This window comes from Abrus precatorius, unplaced genomic scaffold, assembly GCF_003935025.1.
Source record: "Abrus precatorius isolate BTA unplaced genomic scaffold, Abrus_2018 Scaffold6, whole genome shotgun sequence".
NCBI lineage: Eukaryota > Viridiplantae > Streptophyta > Magnoliopsida > Fabales > Fabaceae > Abrus > Abrus precatorius.
The window spans coordinates 2,068,041-2,091,882 of NW_020874406.1; the positions used below are offsets into that span (position 1 = coordinate 2,068,041).

General features: G+C 23.1%; 1 protein-coding gene across 1 annotated transcript; it reads right to left on the reverse strand.

The window, feature by feature from the left end:
* Positions 1–19,365: 19,365 nt before the first annotated feature.
* On the reverse strand, positions 19,366–22,714 carry LOC113869135 (expansin-like A2). The gene is made up of 5 exons (XM_027505297.1): positions 22,346–22,714; positions 22,125–22,234; positions 21,858–22,036; positions 21,193–21,325; positions 19,366–21,080 (listed from the first exon to the last, which is right to left on the reverse strand). Exons 1-5 carry the CDS (start codon positions 22,458–22,460, stop codon positions 20,835–20,837), a joined length of 783 nt encoding a protein of 260 aa, XP_027361098.1. The 5' UTR covers positions 22,461–22,714; the 3' UTR covers positions 19,366–20,834.
* Positions 22,715–23,842: the final 1,128 nt, after the last annotated feature.

Sequence of the window (23,842 nt, forward strand, 5' to 3'; positions counted from 1 at the left end):
ACAAAAGTCTGCAGAGACTAAACTATGGTGTGGGGACGAGACCGAGACATGGACATGTTATGCCTTGACCTCTTTTTTCTGTCCATTTTGGACTTTTACCCGGAAATTCCTCTTCAGATACATGGCCATTGTTTCTGTTCTTTCTCTGCTTCTGTAAAAAATTACCTTCCCATAAACTTGCTTTTACTCTATTTGTAGGTTTTAAGCCAAGTGCATTCCATTGAAAAGGAAGAAGAGTTATAAAATTTTATCTGACACATGATGGTTCTTAATTTGTCTAAGGCTATTAAGTTACGCGGAGCAAAGAAACAACCTTGTATTATTTGAAAGATAACTTCAGTACACAGAAAATGTATTTCTGTGTCATGAATTGTTAATCCACATCAACATAGCAACATGCGACCCTCACCCAGAAACAGAATACAGCACCGCTTTAAAAACTATTAATTACATAAATTGTCATGATAAAACATCAATAAATAAAAGTATGACTTAATTAAAGTGTGATTTAAGTGTTCAGTTCTAACAAAAGTTGCATAATTTCAAGTTAATTTATATTAATTTCTTTAATTAACGTTATTTTTTGAAATACTGTCAGATATTAAATTTTTTTATTATTTACATCTGTTAAAAAAATTAAAAAATAGTTTTTACCGTAAAAAAATAAGAAATATATTCTAATAAAATATTTTATAAAAGACTAAGAACAAATTGTAAAACATTTGTAAGAAAAAAATAAGTATTGTAATACCAAGACATATAACATCTATACGAAGAAAATGAAAATTAACAAATTCAACCCAACATCTTGAAAGTTCCACATTTCTAAAAACTCACCCTTATTTATTTTTTTTCGTTTAATCGCACAACAAATAAAAATACTCTACTATTGCATTAATTTAGGATGTGTTTGGAAAGAAGTTGTTTGAAAGAGAAGACATATTTTTTAATTTTAAATTAAAAGAATTATATATTATTTATAATAATAAATATATTATTAATACATTAAATTTTTATTAATATATTAATTTATATTTTTTTATTTTTAAAAAAATATTAATTTTAAATATATTTATTTAAAATATAAATGTATCTCCTCCAAAATTCTCCATCTTAAACAACCCCTTAAAAAAGCTTTACTAAAAAATGTTACATGTCAACTTATTATACATTTTTTGGATTAAAAAATTTAATGGCATTTGCTTGGGAATCGATAAAATTATTGACCTGAATAATTATACTAGTATACTTTTTAACATAATTTTTAACATACACTTTATTATTAGTAAAATTAATATTTTTCTCTCATATTATTTTAACTTTTAATAAATAATGATAAGTGTGTTAAAAAATATATTACTAATATTATTTCTCAAAAAATAGTAAAATAAAAAATGATCAATAACCCATTAAAATCAGACGTGAGTTGATTTTGTTAAATAGTTTTTTTAAAAGACTTGTTTATTTTAAAAAATTTCATTTTTGAAAAATAATAAATCGTATATGAAATACATTCATAATTTTTTATCACTTAAATATTTATTATGATTTTGTTATCTTATAAATAAAGCTAAACTAAATGTCATTTTATTTTAAAGTCGATTATAACAGATTTTCAAACATTAAATATGATTAAAATAAATGTATAAATTAATTTAGTTTACATATTTTATTAAAAATTAAAAATTAAAAATTAATTTTTTAATTATAAAACAAACAAGTTCTAAATACAAGTGTTTTATATTGAAATTTGAATCATAAGTTATAATTTTATAAAAAAATTGATATTACTTTTTTGTTTTAAAAGTGTAAGACTAATTTAAATTTTATTATTATATTTTTAGTTAATTTGTATAGAATAATTATTATAATTATTTTGTTCATTTTTTTACTTGTTAAATGGTAACTTTGTGAAAAGATTAAGAATAGTAAATAAAATAGATAAATTTAAATAAATTAATATTAGTCAAAATATAATAAAATTACAAACTATGTAAAAAATAATGCTGATATATAAAATAAAAATAATATAGTGAGGATCATTTATTAAATTTATCTCTCCTTAATAATGGGTACATAATTTGACTGATTAAAATGAGTTGCTTCAAATTACGCACTTGGCAAAAGACTTCTTGAATATTAAGATGATGTCAAAATTTTGATTCTTCGGTACAATTCCAATTTTGTAAGCTACAACGCGGCGGTCTTGCTTTCAAAATGTCGAAGAAAGAATAGTGAGACTCTTTCCTTTTGTAGATTTTAATATATTACGAGCTTAGTATTATTCACTTAATTGTGAAGTTACGATAGAATCCAGTGTATTAGTGTTCTATAATCTCATCTTTTTAATAAATGTCCCCTACGTTTTAAGACTTTGAATCCTTAACTTTTTTTCTTTTTTTAAATATTTTAAAAATAAATTATAACAAAAAATTAATTATTAAAATTTAAAATAAGTAAGTGATTAAATTTTTTCTTTAATAAATTACTCTCATCTTAATTTTTAAAAATAAGTATTTTTATAAAATAAGGTTTAAAAAATAGTTATTCTAAAATTATGTTTTCGATATTTATTGATAGAATTAGTAAAATTTAGTATGTATAGGTATATAAAAACAAAACTATTTTTGTTTGCGAATTAAATAGAATATTTATTAATATTAGTAAAATTTATGAGAATTAAATGCTCATCTTTCGATGAAGCGACGAGGAGACCTTCATACAGTTTTGTCTGCGATATACTGGACATAAATTCAGTGGTAATTACATGACTGCGGCAAGGAAATTACTGCAATGATTCTCTGAACAAGTAAAAATTGCACGTAATGACATTTTTTTTTCCTTTGAAGTTTTTCATGTTCCATAAAAGTATTTCTGGTCAAATTCTAAATCTAGTTCCAGTATTTAATATTTTTTTAATTTAATTTTTATATAAAAGGGTTATAATTTCTATAATATGTTAAACTTAATCTCCTTCTGTACGCTTGATATAAGAAGATTTTTTTAATAATTTTTAAAAATAATAAATTTTATAATATCTTTTATTTTTAATTTTATTAGTAGTAAATGAGTAAATTGGTTTAATTACATTAATTTCTTTAATTATTAATTAAAAATTTTAATAATAAAAAATTTTCAATTTAGATATATAATAAAATTAAAAATAATTTTCCAACAAAATTATGGAGTAATAGTTAGTATTTTGTTTTGAAAAATTTCTAATAATAATAAAAATCTCTAAATTAGAGATACGATAAATTAATTTAAATAAAATAATAAATAATTTGACCTAAATATTAAATTATATTTTATATTATATGATTCCTAATAAATTTTAACATGATAGTTTTCTTTTTTTTATAATTGCATAATCAAAGATAAAATCAAAACTAAAATTAACTCAAAATAAAGTAACTTAAAGAAGACTAATAATAGTGTATTTGTACTTGGTAGATAATTACTACAAACTTTTCTCACAACTTTCTATTGAATCTGAGAGGTTTGTCCAACTATTTTTATACAATTTTTTTCTTTTTCTATTACTCATTTTGTTTCTATTTGCTTATTTGCAGCTCATATTTTATTTTAGAATCATAATAATATCCAAAGGAATTAATGACTCTATCCTTCTATTTCATACTTCATACATTTTATAATACCAGTTTGCTTGATATTTTTATTTTCTTAAACACTAACAATTGGTTATGTTCCTCATTGTCTCTCATGATTTTAAGGATTGAAAGTTAATTTGGTAGGTAATTTTGACACTCCTTTGATCGTGAAAAGATGACTTCCAATTTAGACAAGATTTTCGACATTACTCCACTCAAATCAATATGAAAAATTAATGCATTGGTAATTAGCAAATGGAGTATGGCTAGATATGGTGATGAATACGATATTGTTTCTGTTGAGATGGTTTTGCTTGATATCTATGTGAGTTATATTACTATTAAATTAGTCATCATTTTGTAGTGGATAATAATAATTTTTTTAGCTAATTTATTTTCCTTAACAACTTCGCAGACAGGTTGAGTTTAAGTATCTATAAGGAAAGTATTTCTAAATAAGTTTCGAGACATGCTTCATGAAGGTTAATTTTATGTTTTGGGTAAATTTGGAGTGAGACAGAACATGGAAGATTATTGTTGCACTAGCCACACTTTCAAGATCAACTTCCGGTCTTCAATTTTCGTTCATCTTTGTGAGCCTACTTTCATCAATTTGGATTTACCTTTATCTCATTTGCTAATGTGTTATCTTCTAGAGTTGGTAATCCAATTTTGGTTGATATGTCATTCCTTCTTAGCTACTTATAATAATATGACAAATAGTATTTTTAATATTCATATACTTTTGTGGGGCCATTGATAATTACTTTAATACCATTTAGATGTCATGGGAAGAGTTAATGCGATTGAAGATTCGAAGGAAGCTTGCAGGGATGATGTGCATGTAAGAAATAGTTTCTAATTGCAGTAAGTTTTGCAATAATGACCATATATAAAAGTTAAAGTCAAACTTTGTCTAATATTGGTTTATATTTGCCAAAGTCTGATTTTTGCCATGGATAATTATATGTGGCTACCTCTAAAGTCAAAAATAAAAAAAGTCTTAAGATTCTAATATATAATAGAGAAGATATTGTTTCAAACATAAATGTAAAGGTTGTTTACAAAAAAAAATTAGATAAATTTTTGTAATATTTAGTTGGTTCATACAAATTAATGATATATAATTACAAAAAAAAAATTTAATAAATTTTTTTTCATCAATAATTGTTATTTTCTCATCAAAATTCCGTGAATTGCATGGATAAAATACTAGTTTAATTACTATACAAGTAAAAAATAAATTATTTAGTCTTATCGTTAATGATAGTATCAGATAAGAAGGATAAAAAAATATTTAAAAAATATCCAATGAGAATTAAAATAAAAATTTAATTATAAAAAAAATTTATAAATAAATATTGATTATTAAAAATAAATTTATTTTTAAAAATAATAAAAACACAAACTATGAACTTATTAAAAAATTAAATGAAGTGTTAAATGAAAAATTCACAAAAATTTTAAAAGATTAAAAATTAGTATCTTTAAACAAATTTATATCTAATGTAGTTTTATATTTCATGGATAATAAATCTTTAATTTCTTATAAAGAAATAGTTTTTTCAAATATTTTATAAAATATAATATACAGTACAATAAAATTTTAATATTAATACTTTATTTATTTATTTAAATGTAAGATAAAATATAAAAAAATTAATTTCAACTCTTAAAATTAAGTTTAAATAATTACTTATAAATTTTTTATTAAAATGAAAAAATATTTAAATTTTTATAACCTTAATATAATACATATATTCTTTTTCAATAAAAAAATTTCTTAGATCTATATGTTTAAACTAAACTTAAAAAATGAAGATTAATAAAGTAAAATTTTATTAGTTAAGAATCATACTTGTTTTAAACGTAAGATTAATAATTTTATATTAATAATTATTATTTTATGATTATTATTTTATTTTTCATCCGGTGAATCTGACTTAAGCCGTGTATTTTATTTAAGCGATACTAAATTACTTGCCACCCGAACTAACTTTTATTGGTACAATTATTATTTTAATGTCTATATTTATCTTACATTTAAATAAATGAATGGAGTATTAGTATTAATATTTTTATATCATTTGGTACTTTATGTAGTTTAACAAGTTTACAAATTTTTAATTGTTTAATACATATTTAGTATTTATAATTGATATTTATTTGTAAATTAATTTTTACAATATATATATATATTTATATAAATATATTTTTATATTTTAGTCCTTATTATACAATAATATTGATATATTTTTATTGATAAAGACTAATTAAAAAATATAGACTCATATAATAACTAAATTATAACTTTTATATATATAAAGACTAAATTATAAAAGTATGTTAAATATAGAAATTAAATTTATAATTTTATCAATATTTTTATATACGTAAATTATTGTCAATTAATCCTGCTTAGATATATCTCTCTAATGTTAGTAAAGGATTTTTCATCGTTTATTCTCAATAAGAATTCAAAGTAAAATGTTTTTTTGAAGCTGTATATAATATGTTCATTGTACATAATAAAAAATTACTAAAAGTAATTTATTATATTAAGTATAATAAGTTTTTTAATGTTTATTTTTAAATTAATTTAAAGGATTTAATTTTGTTTAATGTTTAACTTATGTTTAATGATGTTTAAAGTATTTGTTAATATGATTTTTTTTAACTTATTTAAATGTCCCAAAAGCTTTTAATTTATGTGCGCTCCAGAAAAATGTGATTTTTTTTTTTTTTATCGATTTTGTTAATAGGTAGAAATAAAAATTTAGGGTAAGGGATAATGTTCACAGTATCATTTTTGGGAGGTGAATTTAAAATTATTACTTAGATGGTAGATAAATTTGTGTCACGTAAAGCTATGTTATAAACAAAGTCAACTCTCAGTAATTGACCGAACATAATAAGATTTGTTTATACTTTAGACAAAGTGCGCCATTGAGTACATTGTCATGAAATTAAATAATAAATATGATTTAATTTGAGGGTTAAACTGTTGATTGCATTTAGTTTATGTCACGGGGAAAGAAAATATGTCCCGTGATAAAAATATGAACAATATAAACAAATTTAACTTAAATATATTTTTTGCACGTGTAAATATAATTATATATGGTTTTATTTATTCAATGTTTTTCTTTTTGTTATTTTTACTCTTTAAAAATATTATTATTTATTGATGACATTACAACAATCTAATCATTCTATATTATGTACTATTTTACATTAGACGAATCATGTGCTATTTAAGTGATAATATAATTATTTTAAAAAATCACGTAAACTAAAATTAATAATTATTTTTAAAAAGGCATAGTGCATGTTGGTTTATATAAAGCAGGAGCAGAAAGGGCATGCACCTTAGGGTCTTTTTTTAGGCAAAGAGACAAATGGGTTTGAATCAAAATATGCTGGTTGTCGCGACTAATGGATGTGATTTTATGACAATTAAAAAAAACGCTTGAAAGTAAATAACGAAACCACACTCGTGATAGGTAATTGAACTTTAGAAAAGACATTTTTTTGTTATTTCTTTGATTCATTAATGGGAAAAAATATATCTCGCTAACTGTTGGCAAGTCAAAATATTTTTACTGTGAGTTTCTCTTAAATTATTTTCTAAGGATTTGATCGTGAATTCAAAAGCGTCTCCGCGTTTGCAACATTATTTGCAAAAAGAAAGAAAGCTAAAACAAGAGAGAATATTTATATTAAAGGATATGATTTTGGGTTTGACTTGGAAGTCTTCCGCGAAGACCCCAACAAGTCATTACTGAAGTAAATGATGACAAGCCTAATTGATATGAAACACTTTGTAATTTCTTCTGAATCTTATGGGGTAATAGGTATTACCAGATCAAAGTCTTACAAAATTGTTGTGTTGTACGTAACATGCCAAAAGCAACTTCCCATGCTCTTTCCTCGAATTTTCTCCATTTTGTGGCTGAACGGTTCCTTTACCTATTTTGCCAAAAAGATAAAATTTAAATTTGTCACATGCCGGGCGTTGGAAATGATCGAATTGTAATTAAGAAAAGCAACACAATGAACTGTACTACCTTCATATCTGCTTGAGAGAAATTACATCTGAAAGCCAAAAGCAAAAACCATCCGCCAATAAATTTGTCACAACGAACTCAAACTCTTAAGGCCAAAGGAAATTTCGTGGCAACCAATTCCAAAACCTACTCTTAAAATCCCGTTTTTCATATGTATTCTCTCAGCTCCTCATCCATCTTCTTATACACCTGAAATTTTCACATTTATCTGGGTGATGCCATTATTGGATTTAATTACATTTTTCCATTAGTTTTAATTATATATGATATTCACTTTTCAAGTTTTTTTAAGTAAACAATTAAGTCGCTTTATTTTTTTAATTAAGTAAATTTGAACACTTTGTCATTTTTTCCTCTTGCTATTTTCTATTGAATGAATACAATTTCTTATGATCGAATTTAATGGATTATATAATTGGAAGTAAGATTATAATTTAAAGACAGTGTTTGAAAATATAAAAATTATTTCAATTTATTAAGAGTTTGAGAATGTAATAAGATTTTGAATTTATATAAAAGAAAATTCATGATAAAACTGAATTTACTTAATTTTACAAATAGAGGACATATAAGTAAAATTAAAAGATTAAAATATAATTAAAGTTTAAATCATTATTTTTAAAATAAATTATTTGACAGTCGTGAGCAAAGCTTAAAACTTCAAAGATGCTTAAAAATATCCTTGGGAGTGAAATTTTACAAGGGGAAAAAAATGAAAGAATATTTTTCTTATTTTTAAATTAAAAAAACAAATGATTATTATTTTGAGCTTGTGTTTGTCGAATTTTATTTTTTTATTAAAAAATTATCAACTCAGAGAGTATGTTTATTATTATAAATAAAAAAAATATTTCTTTTTCTTTCTCTAAAACACGTCCTAAAGTAATAGGTGCACAAGTCTTTATTATTTATAGATTTAAATACAATTTTAGCTCTTATAAGCGATATTAATTTTTATATAAAAATTAAAAAATGTAACGTGACACTTGTAATTGAAAAATCATAAACTTAGGAAAAGTATCTCCTTGTTAATATTTTAAAGAATTTTATGAAAATATTTTTCGTGCATTCTTCAATTCACACACAAAGGTTATGCTGTGTATTAATGGTTGGTCTACCAAAAATATGATTATTAATATAAATTTTATAATTTTAAACTAATAAAATAATATATTATATTTGTAATAATTTTATGAATAAAGAAATTAATATGTACTGTCAAAATATTAATCAATATTAACATAATACATCATATCATATTTATGTAAACTTATAATGTTTATAATAATACTTAAAATTTTTATTAAATAAAATTTATATCAATAGAAGTAATTATACTGCCTAACATATTTTGTCTAATAGTAGATTATTTTCTCTCCCGCCCTCTTTTCTTGTTTCTATCTTTTACTCTCTTCTTATAAATCCTAAACAATTTTAAATTATAATAAATGATAAAAATATTATTAATAAAAAAGAAATGCCGTGCTACCAATAAATTTATATAATTAACATTTATGTTTAACTTGTAATTAAATATTATGTACTAAAATAATTTATAATATTTATTTGAATTTAAAACATATAGAAAAATATAATTAATAAAAAATTTAATAAGAAATTATTATTTATTAAAAATATACGTTGGAAATATTTTAGATCAATTAGTTAAAGTTAAAACACCTTCCGATGATAAAAATATATGTAGATCATGGATATCAATAATAATTATTTAAAGAACAAACTATTGTGTTAAGTTATGGATTAATTTTTTATACATGATATTTAGAAATAATATATTAAAAATAGTAAAAATTTAAATTTAAAAATAAAATTTTTAGCGTAATTACAAAAATTTAAAGATAAAAAAGCAAAAAATATAAAGTATTAATACTGATCAATAGTTTTTTTTAAAAAAATTAAAAAATTAAAACTCGTATAGTAATAAAATATTTTAAAATTTTCAAAAGTTTCCGTTGATAATTTTTAAAATTTTCTCATATTTTTATAATTTAAAAAAAAAACCTCATTTTTATAATTTAAAAATAAAAAACCTGAAAAAAAAAAAGCATTAAGTTGTTGCACTATGAAAATTTCTGCGGACCAAATATAATTGTACCAGTGGAGTGTTTGGCTGATCCAACCCAACTCGGTTTAACTCACTTAATAGCAGATTGGTTTGGTTGATGAGTTATATATATATATATATATATATATATATATATATATATATATATATATATATATATATATTGACAGATATATGTACAGCATAAGTCAAGACGCGACCTTTCATTTTCTTTAACACGTTTCCACATGCCAAATTTATATAGTCATTTCAATTTCCAGCCATAAAACCATTCCATAAAAATAAAATAACTTTTTATCTTATATTTTAATAATATCAAATATAAAATAAGATAAAAAAATTATTTTATTTTTATATTGTACTCTTTTATTATATCTTTTTCACTTAATTTCTTTCAAATATTTTAATTATTAAATAAAAATTATTTAAGTTTTATTAAAGTATTTGAATTCATTCGTATTATTAAATGGTACTGTTTGAATTATTGGTAAATTTGCATGGAGAGGAATTAGCACGTCATTCTCAATTCATTTAAATTTTTAATCTATTTTTAATAAGAAGAATATTATTTTATAATCTTAAAAGCTTTTATTATATATTTTTAGATTATGCACAAATTAACCATTCATTTTATTTATTTGTTCTTAGAGTTTCTTTTTTATATCTTTAACATTTTATTTGAATTAAAACAAATCATATACAATATACGTATACTTATTAGTTTTTATAAGATTTATTTTCTATCAAATTTCAATCTCGTTCACTTGACATGATATTTGATTGGTCATAAATTATGCTAACTAGGATAATTTATGTCTATAATTCTTTTGATTGTAGGTAGATGTACGAAATTTATTGTGAATCAAAATTAAGTAACTAAACTCTTTAAATTTATCAAATTGTGTAAATGTGAGTCTTCATGCTTGTGCATAAACTTTCATTAAGGAGGTTAAATTGTTAAGTTATTAATTATTGAAAAGTTCTCTATTTATTTATATTAAAATAAATTATTAATTTTTCTTATTTTATTTAAAAACTGACTTAAGGATCACAATATTATTTACTTGTAAGTATTTTAAAATTAAAAAAAAATCTTTGTAGTTAACAAAAACATGAGTTTGAGAACTCTAGTTTCTTTCTTTTAAAAAAATTGAAAGAGGGGCTTCTAAGTTTCTTCTCTTTAGCTGCTCAACGAGAGTTGTGAGGCTTTGGCAAGCAGAGTACCTCCCTAAAGTACTCGGGAGGGATGATTATCAGTATTATGCTCACCACTCTAAAAGATTTGAAGGAATGGCGCATCACGAAACTGAAAAATGGTCTACAGAAAGAGTTAGATCTAATGAACCACATGCAAGAAAATTTATATTCTGAAAAGGTAAAAGTGAAAGTGTCTTTTGAATTTCATTTTTCAATTTCTTGTACTTATAAGGATAAATTATTAGAGTTAAAAGACATGGATTTAACTCTAAATGATGATGAAATAGTAAAATCAATTTTGGAAGATTTTAATATTAATTCTAAATCTAAAGATAATACTTATTCTCTTAATTATCTTCAAGACTTATGTTTAGGTATTAAAATTCTTCTAAATGATTATGAAGTCTCTTTGAAAACTAAATTTAATTGTAAAACTCTTAGAAAAATCAATTAGCTTTAGTTACTTAAATGAGAAACTAAGTAATATTTAAGGAGAAAGATACTTTAAAAATTCTTAACCTAAATAACTACTTTTTCTTTGTTAAGTTTGAGAACATAGTGGATTATAGTTAATTTAATTTTAAAAAAATTAAAAATTAATAAAATTAGAAAAATAAAACTACATTTTATATTATATTTTTATTTGATTTTTTGTTCTCATTCAAGAATTAAACTGAATCTATAATAATTTTATTTTTATTGTATTTTGATACAAATTTTTATTCAATTTTAATTACAACAATTTGGGAACACAAAAGGATTTATGTATTTAATTCGAATTTGATAAAATTCCTTGTTTTTCTTTTCGATAAAGGAGTATACTTCATCCGAAAATATAACTTTGAAGGGATATTGTTGAAATCTGTTCTAAAATAGAAAGGAAACAGAGGACATATATAGAGCTATGAATAAGGCGTAAATTGAGCTCTGCTATAGTTTTGAAAGTAGTGAGCCGAACGTTTTCCTTTTTTCATTTTTCAACAGAAACTGATTGTGATGTGCCTAAAATAGGGACAAAGACAAAGCTTAACAGCTAAGGAAAAAAAAATGGTAAAATAAGAGAATGTTTGTTTTCTTTTTTAAAAAAGTTTTTTGTTTTTAAAAATAAAATTTAATATAAAAACTGTTTTTAAAACACTAATTAAACATATTCTTAGTCTTTTAATTGTTTAATTTTAGGATAAATTTTATTTTTTCTAATATTTTTTATTTTTTTTATTTTAAAATTTACTTTTTTCACGTTTATCTTTTCTATTAATTTTGTTCTATATACGAATAAAATATCATATTTAGTGCTAAAGTAACTTACATATTATTAATCAGTTCTATCTATACTTTTTAATTGGAAGGTCATCCTTACATTTAGATAATGATTATTTGAAACAAACTTAAGGAAGAAAAATCATCATTGTGTTAGAGGAAAGTTGAGAGATGATTAAAAGCGAATAATCTGTTTGTGAAGAAAAATATTGATGCATAAAACAAAATTTGTGGTAAAAAAATTAGAAATTTGAAATGTGAGTGATTTTTTATGAGTTTATTTTAATCTTCTAACTATTTTATAAACAATCATAATAGTCATTTAATTTAATACTTAAATTACAACTTAGTCTTGTATTTTTTTTATTGCAAGATAGTTTAGTCAATATATGTTTGAGGTCAGACATATAAATATTAGTGAAGATAGGTTTGTAATGAATCTTGAAACAAAAGAATGTTATTAGAGACTATGGATGCTTATTGGAATACCTTATTCTCATTCAAATATTTGCATGAATTATGTTAATCTCAATTATATAGATTATATTTTTATTTATTTTAAAAAAAACATTATGCAATAGTTTATCAATCTATTGTATATCTAGCAAATGGACTAAATTTGTATAAATCTATTGACTCCCTTAACATCTTACTCACATTAATTAAGAAACAAACTGATGGGTCAAAGAAGTTAAAGAATAAAGAAGCAGTTTAGAAAATTTTTAAGAAAAATACAATGAGTAAGAAAAGAATGATGGTTAAATACATCAAATCTAGACTATGTGACCATTACAGACAACTTAGACTCAAACTTTATGCATTTCTCAAGTTCCCATTGATGGACAAACAAGGAAGAAGATGGGTATCTGAAGGCGTTAATGTACTTAATATATTGGAACTTGTATTTTATGGGAAAAATGTATTTTGTGTTTTTGGTTAGACAATGTATTTTGTAAGGATTGTATTTTGTCCTTATGTTTTTTTTTATTAAACTCATAATATTTCTTACAAGTATATTTTAATCAATATTCTTATTCTCATTTTACTTTTTTATTCTCACATCCATATTTTAAGATAAAAGTAAAATATATTTTAAGAAAATATTTTCATTGAAAATAAAACAATCTATATTCAACCAAAAAAATTGTTTTTTTAATCAAAATATTATTTCAAAATACATTTACAAAAATTACATACCTAAAAGATAATAGTTTTTTTGTTAAATAGCATGAACCACAACAACACCATAACTTAATTAAAGCACTATTTTAAAGTATATTTACATAAATTACATCCTTAAAAGATAATAGTTTTATGCTAAACAACATGAATCATGATCACACCATAACTAACATATGAACTACCAAACTTATACAACGTAAAATTTTAATCTTTTTTTTTTTTTTTACTAATTGAGTGAGTTTTAGAGATGTAAAATTCTTCTCCTCTGCTTCAATAGTATAATTTTATTATCTTCAACTTTATCATTTGCCTTCTACTTAAAAAATTCACATCTCTCACCAAATTGAAAAATGATACAATAGATTAGTAATATAAAATTAAAGAACTTATTTATATACAATAATAAAACTCAATTATTTATCTTAATGAAATTACCTCATTGTTTTTACATCTCCAAAATCTCTTTTCATAATTTTTGTTGTCGTTATCTCATTATTTTTACATCTCCAAAATCACTTCTCATAATTTTTATTGTTATTACTGTACGATTAATACTCTCCATACCATAATAATAAAATTGATATCTAACACTTTTGTGAACATATGTCATTAATGAAGATTGCGAGTCTATAAAAGTAAAACTTTAACTTTTTTTTTTTTGTTGTTTGAAAGATAATATAGTATAACCCTAACTTATATGAAAAGAGAAAACATAGTTATAACTTTTTTTAAATAAAAAAATTAGATTAAATTAAATAAATAATGTTTAAGCCAATTCAATGTTACATAAGAATTTTCTATTAAGTTATGTAAAAATAGTAGAAAAGATCAGCGTGAACAAAAAAATTTGAGAGACAAAAACAAATTAAAAAAATAAGTTAAAAAGATAAATCAAAATTTATCATAAAGTTAGAGACAAAAAAACTAATTATATCAAAAATGAAAAAAATAATATATATATATATATATATATATATATATATAATGAAAATATTATACTCAATATAATAATAATAATAATAATAATAATAATAATAATAATAATAATAATAATAATAATAATAATATGACATATCACTACATAAATAATTAAAAAATATATAAAAAATATTTAACAACTATTAAAAATTTTAAATTATATTTTTTAAACTCCTATAATATATTCTTTTAACAAAAAAAAAAAAAAACTTAAGCGAGAAGGATTTGAATATTCTATATAAATATTGAGAGGTTGTAAAATATAAAAAGAAAAAATATGCATCAGTTCCCTTAAGACCTTGAGAATATTGATTAAAAAAATTTGAACTATTAAAAAATTATTAATGTATATTTATCCTAATTTTAATAGTATTTTTATTCGTCTTTTTTAGTTCTTAACGAGTGTCTTATAGGCATGGGTTAACAATATTTTCAGTATAGAATTATGAATTGATATGGTAAAACCAAAAAGTTAACATTTTTAGATTACAAATATCCTATGAAATATAATGTAGTTTCCAAATTGCAATACATCGCTTTGCAATTACCTTAGGAAATTTATCTTATTTTTGTGTCACTTTCTTATGACAACTCATTGTTAATTGTTGCAATAAAGTGGCAGTTGACTGACTTCCATTATCTGGCATTGCATTTAATTGAGAATTAGTCAACTATGCATAATTTGTTTTCTTTTCAATTAGTCTAACTTTTGTTTAACTAAATCATCATTCTCTATTCTCTATTCTCTATTCTCTATGTCGATATGTATCGTTTGATGGATACTTTTCTGTCTCCATCATATTTTAATATATTAATTTCTTTCTTACAGAGAAAAATCTTTCATTTTTTATATAATTTTTGTGTTGACGTTGTTAAAATGCATTCTTGAAAAATAAATGTATTTGAAGATAATTGAGTCCCTTAATTTTTGGTGGATAATTAGGTTTAATTCTATATAAACCGTGAAAAATCGTGGAAAATCGCAAGCGTATTAAGATAAATAACTTCATTGAATATTTATTTACTAAATTCTTATTGTTATTTCAGAAAGAAAAAATTTATTGTGTAGGAGTTTATATTGTAATTTTGATTATAAAAATTATAGAATTATGGTGACAAAACTTAGTTTAATAAATTTTACTAAAAAATACAAAAAATTATAAGTATTTTCATAAATTTTGTAAAGAAATTTATGCATATATAAAATTAGTAATCTTCACTGAAAGTGTTATCCATTATGGTTTTCTGATATAATTAGTACGCTTTTGTTAACTGTTCATGCATTAGTTATATTTCACTGTTTTTTTTTTCCTTTGTTAATTAACGGTTAAATGTTTGAGACATTAACTTTTATTTCTCCAAGTTAGGGCCAATTCAAGGATAATTGAAGCTCTATAAAAAAAATAAAATACATTAGTCTTTTAATAATGTGGAAATGTGAAAATTTCACTATTAAATTTGTGAAATTAAGTTTTAAAACTAAATACCTTTTCTGAATTGACAAAATGTCTATTTTTTTAAATATTTCTTAAATATAATTTAACACGATAAATTTTTATATTGATGTTTTCTTAAGTATTTTTATTTTTATATTTCAAACATAAATTCTAAACTTCATTTCTAATTTACATGTTTATCTATCTACTTAAAAACTAATATATTTTTTAATAATAACAATAATGAATTTAAGGAGTCTATTTGCCTTATTTTAAATTATTGTCACTATTTTTAATATAATCACTATTATAATTTACTAGAAAAAGTAAATAAATAAACAAATTAAACTTAAAGAACATATTGAAACATAAATAATATTCTATTTACTTATAATTATAAATATTATTGAAATAAAAAAATAATATTTAAATACATTAAAATATATGGTTTAATATTTTTTTAATAATAATATAAAATATAATTTTGGTATACGTAAAGAAAGGAAGACTGGACAAAACCAAAAAAGTCTGGCAAAATACTATTCATTTTCTTACATACAGTCAAGAGGCTACATGGGAAGAGAGATTGTTAAAAAATAAAAAATAAAGAGCTCAGCTTCATGAATAACCAAGAAAAAGAGTAAAAGTTAACATATCAAGAAAAATTTCTACCGCATAGACAAATGAAAATATGATAAGAAGAAGATAATTACAACTTGTTTGTTTACTTGTTTAAGTAGAGTTTTTTGTTTTTAAAGTTAAAAAATTAAAAAACTTACTTGTTAATATAAGTTTTAAAAATTATTTTTAAAAATTAATTTTTATTTTCAGCTTTTTAAATTAAAAAACAGAATTACTATTTAGGTATTTTGTTTTTATTTTTCTGTTTTTCTTTCTAGAACTAACAAAATTTTAACTAAAAATAGTTTTAAAAATTAAATTATCAAACAAACTTTATTTTATCTTTTCTCCTAAAAGAAGTGTTTTAAAATACAATTTTTAAAAATTAAAAATTAAAACTAAATCAAACAAACTCACTTTGTTTTTTTGTTTAACTCTTCTTTTTCTTTTTTTATGTGTATTTTCATACTCTTCTTTTTCTCTTTATTCTTCCTTTATTTTGATTCATATTTTTTTCTGCTTTTTTTATTTTCAAAATTTTTTCTTTCTTCTTTAGATCTCCTTTTTAGATCTCTTCTTTTAACATTTTGCTATTTTTTGTTATTTTTTTTTTCTGAGAACTTGTTACTCTCTCTAAACAAATTTTGCTTCTTTTCTAAAAACTTTCCTCCCTTCTTAGATCTCCTTATTTTGCTATTTATTAGTCCTATTTTAGAATTTCATAAAAAGTTAAACTTCTGAATTTTTCTTTTTTCTCCATGTGAAGCAAACATTGATTTATGAATTTTATTTTCTACAATGTTTCATTTTCCATTTTTAAGTTTAAATATGAGTTTTTGTTTGTTTGTTTAGATTGATTTTTATTTTTTTAAAAGCAAAATTGTTTTATTTTTCTTTTCTAGTAAAATGGAATAAGAAAATACAAAAAAAAAATATGTTAGAGAAAGGGACAAAAATTGTTATTTATATTTTTTTATAAGTTATTTATTTTTAATTTATAAAAAATATATAAATATTTTAAAATATTTTTTAATTTTAAAAATATGTAAAATAATTTAATAATATTTTAAAAATTAAATATATTCTTAAAAATATATAAAAATAGACATGAGGGATAAGAGTATAAGAGAGATGAAAGAGAAGTAATAGAATAAATAAATTAAAGATACTTTAAAAAAGACAATTGTTATATTTTTTTTGTCTTTTAAGTGACTCATATTTTCAAGATAACAATTACACTAGTTCAACTAAATATAATAAATAATATTATAAATTAATTTTATCTAACAAATATTTGATTAAGAATGAATATGATAGTTATTATATCAAATCCATCCAAATAGACTCTTACATGTCATAACTCTTAAAAGTTATATATTTTATAAATTAATTCACTTGTATAATATTATGTCCTTTGCTAATTAACGGTTAAAAATTTGAGACATTAACTTTTTTTTCTTTCTCAAATTTAGAGCCAGTTCAAGGATAATTGCAGTTTTAGATAAAAATAAAATAAAAATAAAAATAAATTCTGTGTTTTAATATAATAATGTGAAATTTTCACTATTAAATTTGTGAAATTAAATTTTAAAACTAAATACGGTTTTTGAATCGATAAAATGTCTATCTTTTAAAAATCTTTCTTTAATATAATTTAACGCAATAAAAAAATTTTTCTTAAATTTTTATATTAATGTTTTCTTAATTTTTTTTATTTCAAACATAAATTCTAAACTTTATTTTTAATTTTTATATTTATCTATCTACTCTGATTATATATTTAGGGCTATTTGATAGTCAAAATAAAAATAAATAGGACAAGAAGGTCCATTTTATCTTATTCAATGTTTGATGTATACTTGATAGAAAAAAAGACATGACAGAAATATGTAGAAAAGTGATAAAGTTATTCTTTTGTCTATATTTATTAAATTAAAATTAAAATTTTTATTTTTATAAATTATTTCTTCTTAATTTATAAAAAAATTAAAATATTTTTTTAAAAATTATTTAAAAATAATTTAATAAAATTCTTAAAATTTTAATATATTTTAAAAAATATACAAAAATAGAGATGAAAGTAAAAGAGAAATGAGAGAGAAATAAGGAGAAAAAGGTAATAAAATAAATAAATTAAAAATATTTTAAAGAAGACAATTGTTATCGTTTCTTTTGTTTTCTAATTTACTTATAATTTTAAGATAACAATTACACTAATTCAATTAAATATGATAAATAACTTAGTTAATTAATTTTATTCATGTAATTTAATAAATATTTGATTAAAAGTAAATATAATAATTATCTTATCTTAACCACTAAATAAAATTTTACAAATCATAACTCTTGAAAGTTATATATTTTATAAATTAATTTGCTAACATAATATTACATCACTAGTTTTTCATAAAATATATTATTTTTTTATATAAGTGTGTAACTCGCTATTAAATGTTAGAGACAATTTATTATCTTTTTGTATTGATTTACATATGATAATTTTTTTAATATAAAATCTTATATATTTAAAAAAATAAAATATCATTATTATTAATAAAATAATTATACTTGATCAAATTTTAAAATATATTTTAAAATTTTATTGAAAATTATTTTATTTTAATTTAATAAAATTCATGTAGTGCAATATAAAAACATTTTTAGATAATTTACCTAAATTTATTGTGAGTTTTTATTTTTAAATAGAAATATTTTAAGAGTTTTTTTTTTTTGCATTAAACATCTACTTTTTAATTAACATTTAAATTTTTGTAATTAATTTTTATTTTAATAACTTTATCTTCTTAATTTATTTGTATTTAATATGATAAAATATTTTTTATTATTAATTAAATTATTTAATTTTTAAAATCTATAAATTTAAAATTAATAACGTACATATTTTTTATTTTTTAATCAATTTTAGTATAATGTAATAATAGCTAGGAAAGACACAGAGAAGTCACTAATACTTAATAATGATTAAACAGACTCATACAATGCACAGGCTAGCAGTTAATTTTATTTAACTTATAGTATGGTGAAATCCTAAGAGCTTATTAAGCAAACACAATATAATAAGATATTTTTCCTATCATATCATATTTTTGTTATTTGTTGAAATAACATGATATAAACAGTTTACCATGTAAGTTTATTATATCATTCTATATAATGTAAATTTTAACTTGTAAAAGGGGAGCTTGAGTTAAAAATAGATAAAATAAAATAATTTTTTTATTGTTGTTGTTTTAAGACTAATATAAAAAAAGGAGCACGTATAAATAAAAACAAAATTTATGTAATGGACAAACCACAACTCAATATTTTTTTATTATATTGTAATTGCAAAATATTTAATAAAATATCACTATGAATCTTCTATCTACCTCATACTTTTTTTTTTCAAAATTGAAGTTGAAAAATGAATTAATTAAATAGAGCAGTCAAACTCAAAATATACATATAAGTCAATGTAAAGTTGGATTATAAATAATTGTTATCGTTACCATTAAATTTTGGTCACACTCCTCATTTTAAAATTAAGAGTGCGGATGTGATATTTTCATTGTCTTCTGGTCAAATTAAAATATTGGAGTCATTGTAACTTGCATTTTTTTTCCTAGTGTGATGAGTAGCATTTTTTGGTAAATCTATTGATAACGACATTAGAGAAAGCCCAGACATAAAAAGCCCAAAGCTTGGCACTAAACAGAGCTGGACTACACTGATTCAAAGTTCGATGGGCTTTAGAGTTATATAGAATACGCTTATGTAGAACGAAACGAAAACACCTATTTATTAGAATGACAATAATCTTTCAAGGGCAATGGACGGAAACTCGACAACATTACAAGGGTAATGGACTGAAGCAAAAAAACATAAATTAAGGGCTATTTATTTTAGAAATTAATATAATTGATATCAATACAGTTAATTTTTAATAATGAATTGTAATTACGATATCTATTAAATTAATATTAATTTTTTTTTATTAAAACATGTATTTATTAAAAACTGAAAGATTTGATTTTTCAAACTTATGCCCAATACACACCAAGAATGAGAGCGGTGGAATATACTTAGGAATAAATGGTATATTTTAGCTTCTGTTGCCAACTGTGTTTACGTGAGCATTATATTATACACGTTAGAATAACATTCCATTTTCAGCAATAAGTTGAGAAAAAGACATTATTGTAAGTGAAAAAAAGAATACAAAGTGACGAAATTGAGTAGTTTACAAACAAGAAAACTTTTCAAATTTATTAAGCTACTCCACATTTCTTGAGTATATGAGATGCTTTGTTAGGTTATATATTATAGTATGAACAAACAAAATGGAAGGGTATATCTCTGTGTATACGTGAACACATGAACAGTGTCTTGTGAAGAATCATGACCAGGTGGCATCATCGCATGGGGAACAACCCTCTTGTGCAACGTCTGTTATCTGAACACCAGAATCATATATAACTCCAGTTTTCCAATCAGCAGGTAGAACCTTCTGTGCCCAAATCCACTTGCCATCATACCTTGCTGTTACCACTAACCGGAATTGCAATGCCCCTTGGGGAACCCTGCTTGTGTCCCACACAGCACCGTTGTTTCTGCTCATGAAGCTCCAATTTGAAGACCCAACCTAATATAACAGCAAAGCCACATGCCCCAATGGTCAATAGAACTTTATTTAATCAAATAATAAATAAGGGTAGTAACATTGTTTGGTATTACAAGGTAAGTAGGTAACACACCTGAGCTACATCAACGCCTACTATCTCCGTTTGACCTCCTTGATACAAAAATTTAATTGCCAAATAATCTGGCTTTTTGCTTGATTCTTCTACACGGACCCCCAAATTCTTACTTTTGTACTCACAAGGCACTCTGCACCATTAAACCCACGCACAAAATAAATTTCAGTATTTGGTAACCTCTGTGAATCTTTTGCACGACATGTTTATGCATAACTAAATCAAACTTGACAGTATGACAATACAAACCAATGCAATCTAATGTCTATAATCTTATTAACAATTAAAAATAAAAGTCAATTCAAATTCTTTTTAGTTAACTTAAATTTAAATTAATTCAAGATCCCCAAACACCCTTGCAAAAATTAATATTGGCCACGAAACATCTGACATTATACATTAGATTATAGACATTAGACCGTTACTGTTATTAATGTGGCACATGATTGTCCTAGTATTTAAATGTTGGTCCACTGTGGTGTTCTCTTTTGGTGGTGGGCCGGTTCCCGCTGGCCATTAGTAGGTGGGAAGTGGGGACAAACCCAAACCACAAGCATAACGACAAAGCACAAAGAAAAACAAAAGCTAACAAAAGGAAAAGGATAAAATTTATCATACAACTACATGAGAACTATATTACAACAACAAATGTGATTGAAGCCTACCTCTTGTATTCAATATCTACGATACCAAGCTTCAATATTTGTTGGTCCATACCCTTCTGAGCCATCCCCACAAAGGCTCTACTGCTGAGAACAAAATCAGTTTCATTATTGTGGTTAAGATCGGTCAATACCACTCTGGTACCCGCTTTTGTGCAGAGAGTTGGATTCTTGCATCTTATCTGCACCAAATTATCCATTAATTGTGATTAGTGATAACAATAAATAAAATTTGGTTAGACTTAGATACTTTATGATTTGGATACACACTTGAAAGCAAGCACCACAACCAGCTCCATTTTTGAAAAGTGAAGGAACACCAGCTGCAAGGTGTCCACCACTCAAGTCCAGGGCCAAAGAGCCATACCCACATGCCCCAGCTGCGTATATCAAAATTTATCATATAATAAAGTAATAAGATCGCCAAATTATAAAGTCAAATGCAAATTGAAAAAAAAAAATTGAAGGGTATGGTAATGAATGATTGTTACATGAAAGAGCGGAAGCTTTGGAGAAATAGACAGCCTTGGATGGATGCACGCAGCGATCGCAAGCAGTGGCAGACGAAGCAAGAAGCAAGACAAAGAACGAGAGAAAGAAAGCCATGTATGATATATGTTTTTTGGTTTGAGTCTCTGATGTGGTTTGAAAAGGAAGGAGATTAAGGTGAGGTATATATAGGAATTACAAAAACAGGTTATTGAGAAAACAGAACAGCATATCCAAAAAGGCTTTGGTATTTAGATAAGAACGAAAGGGGACACACACTCAGTGAACGCGGCTACACAAAGAAACTAAATGGGGTCACTTTCTGACTTCACTCACCGACTCTGCGCCAAATCCCAAACAGCTGTGCGTGCTGACTCTGACTCAGAGCGTGTGCTTTTTCCTGTTTTTGTGGTAAGTGGTAGCCTCTTAGTATACTATTGCTGGATGCAGTAGACCTTGATTACGAGGTGATTATGATGTTTTGCTGCCAAAACTTTTTCGCATTTTCCCAAGTTCCTTTCCCACTCACTCTCTGTGCAAGTTTGCAACTACCCAACTAAGCTTGCAAGATACTTAGTATAACAAGAAAAGAATCACCCTTAGTTATCTTTTTGGGGGAAATATGATGAACTATTAATATGCCTATTAATTAGCTTTTGTCACTTGTGCTTATTGTCAATCAGTTAAAAATCACAATTGTGAAGGGAACAATAATATTTTGGTGCCTATAGTCTCTAATACAGCTGTCCATCACTGCTGGGTGCGGAAGGAGAACTAGGTACCATCTTATATAAAACAAAAATATCTCAACTCCCACTTTTTAACATATTTTTAATTGTTTTTATTAGCAATACATTATTAATTAAAATTTATATAAATGCTATTTTAAATTTAATACTTTATATAAAAATTGTATAAAAAAGGCATAGATATAAGAAAGTTATTATATATAAAGAATTTGGAATGTTGGTTGATTTTTACAATAAAATTGCTTGCGCGTATGGATCCAAAAGAAAAAGAAATAAAGCTTTTTAAGAAGGTGGGGATGAGGAAATGATTGGTCGGTTGTTGGTGAGTGGCAATTTTAAGAACAAAGTTTACAACTCATATCCCATTTGCCAAGTAAGAATACAACCAAACTCAATCATATCTTCGATTCTGTATGACGTGTTTCAAAATGTGATATTCTCGTTTTAATTTCAGTATCATCCCCAGCTATTAATGGAGAAAAAAAGGAAACTCCCTCGTATCGTTTTATTTGGTGTTGAAATTTTCTTTTATATGGAAACGATTGGCGTAAAGTGGAATCTGAAATTGAATGATTGTGAGTTGTGTGTAAGAGGAAACTGCTGAGTGCGGGGTAACAATTTGTCTTTGGAAACACGGTATAACAGTTGGCATCTGGAATAAATGATTGGCATTCCTATTGATTTTGAATCACTACACACACACTCGTCTTCTCACTAAAGAAACGAAGCCTATTTCTTTAACATCGGCCG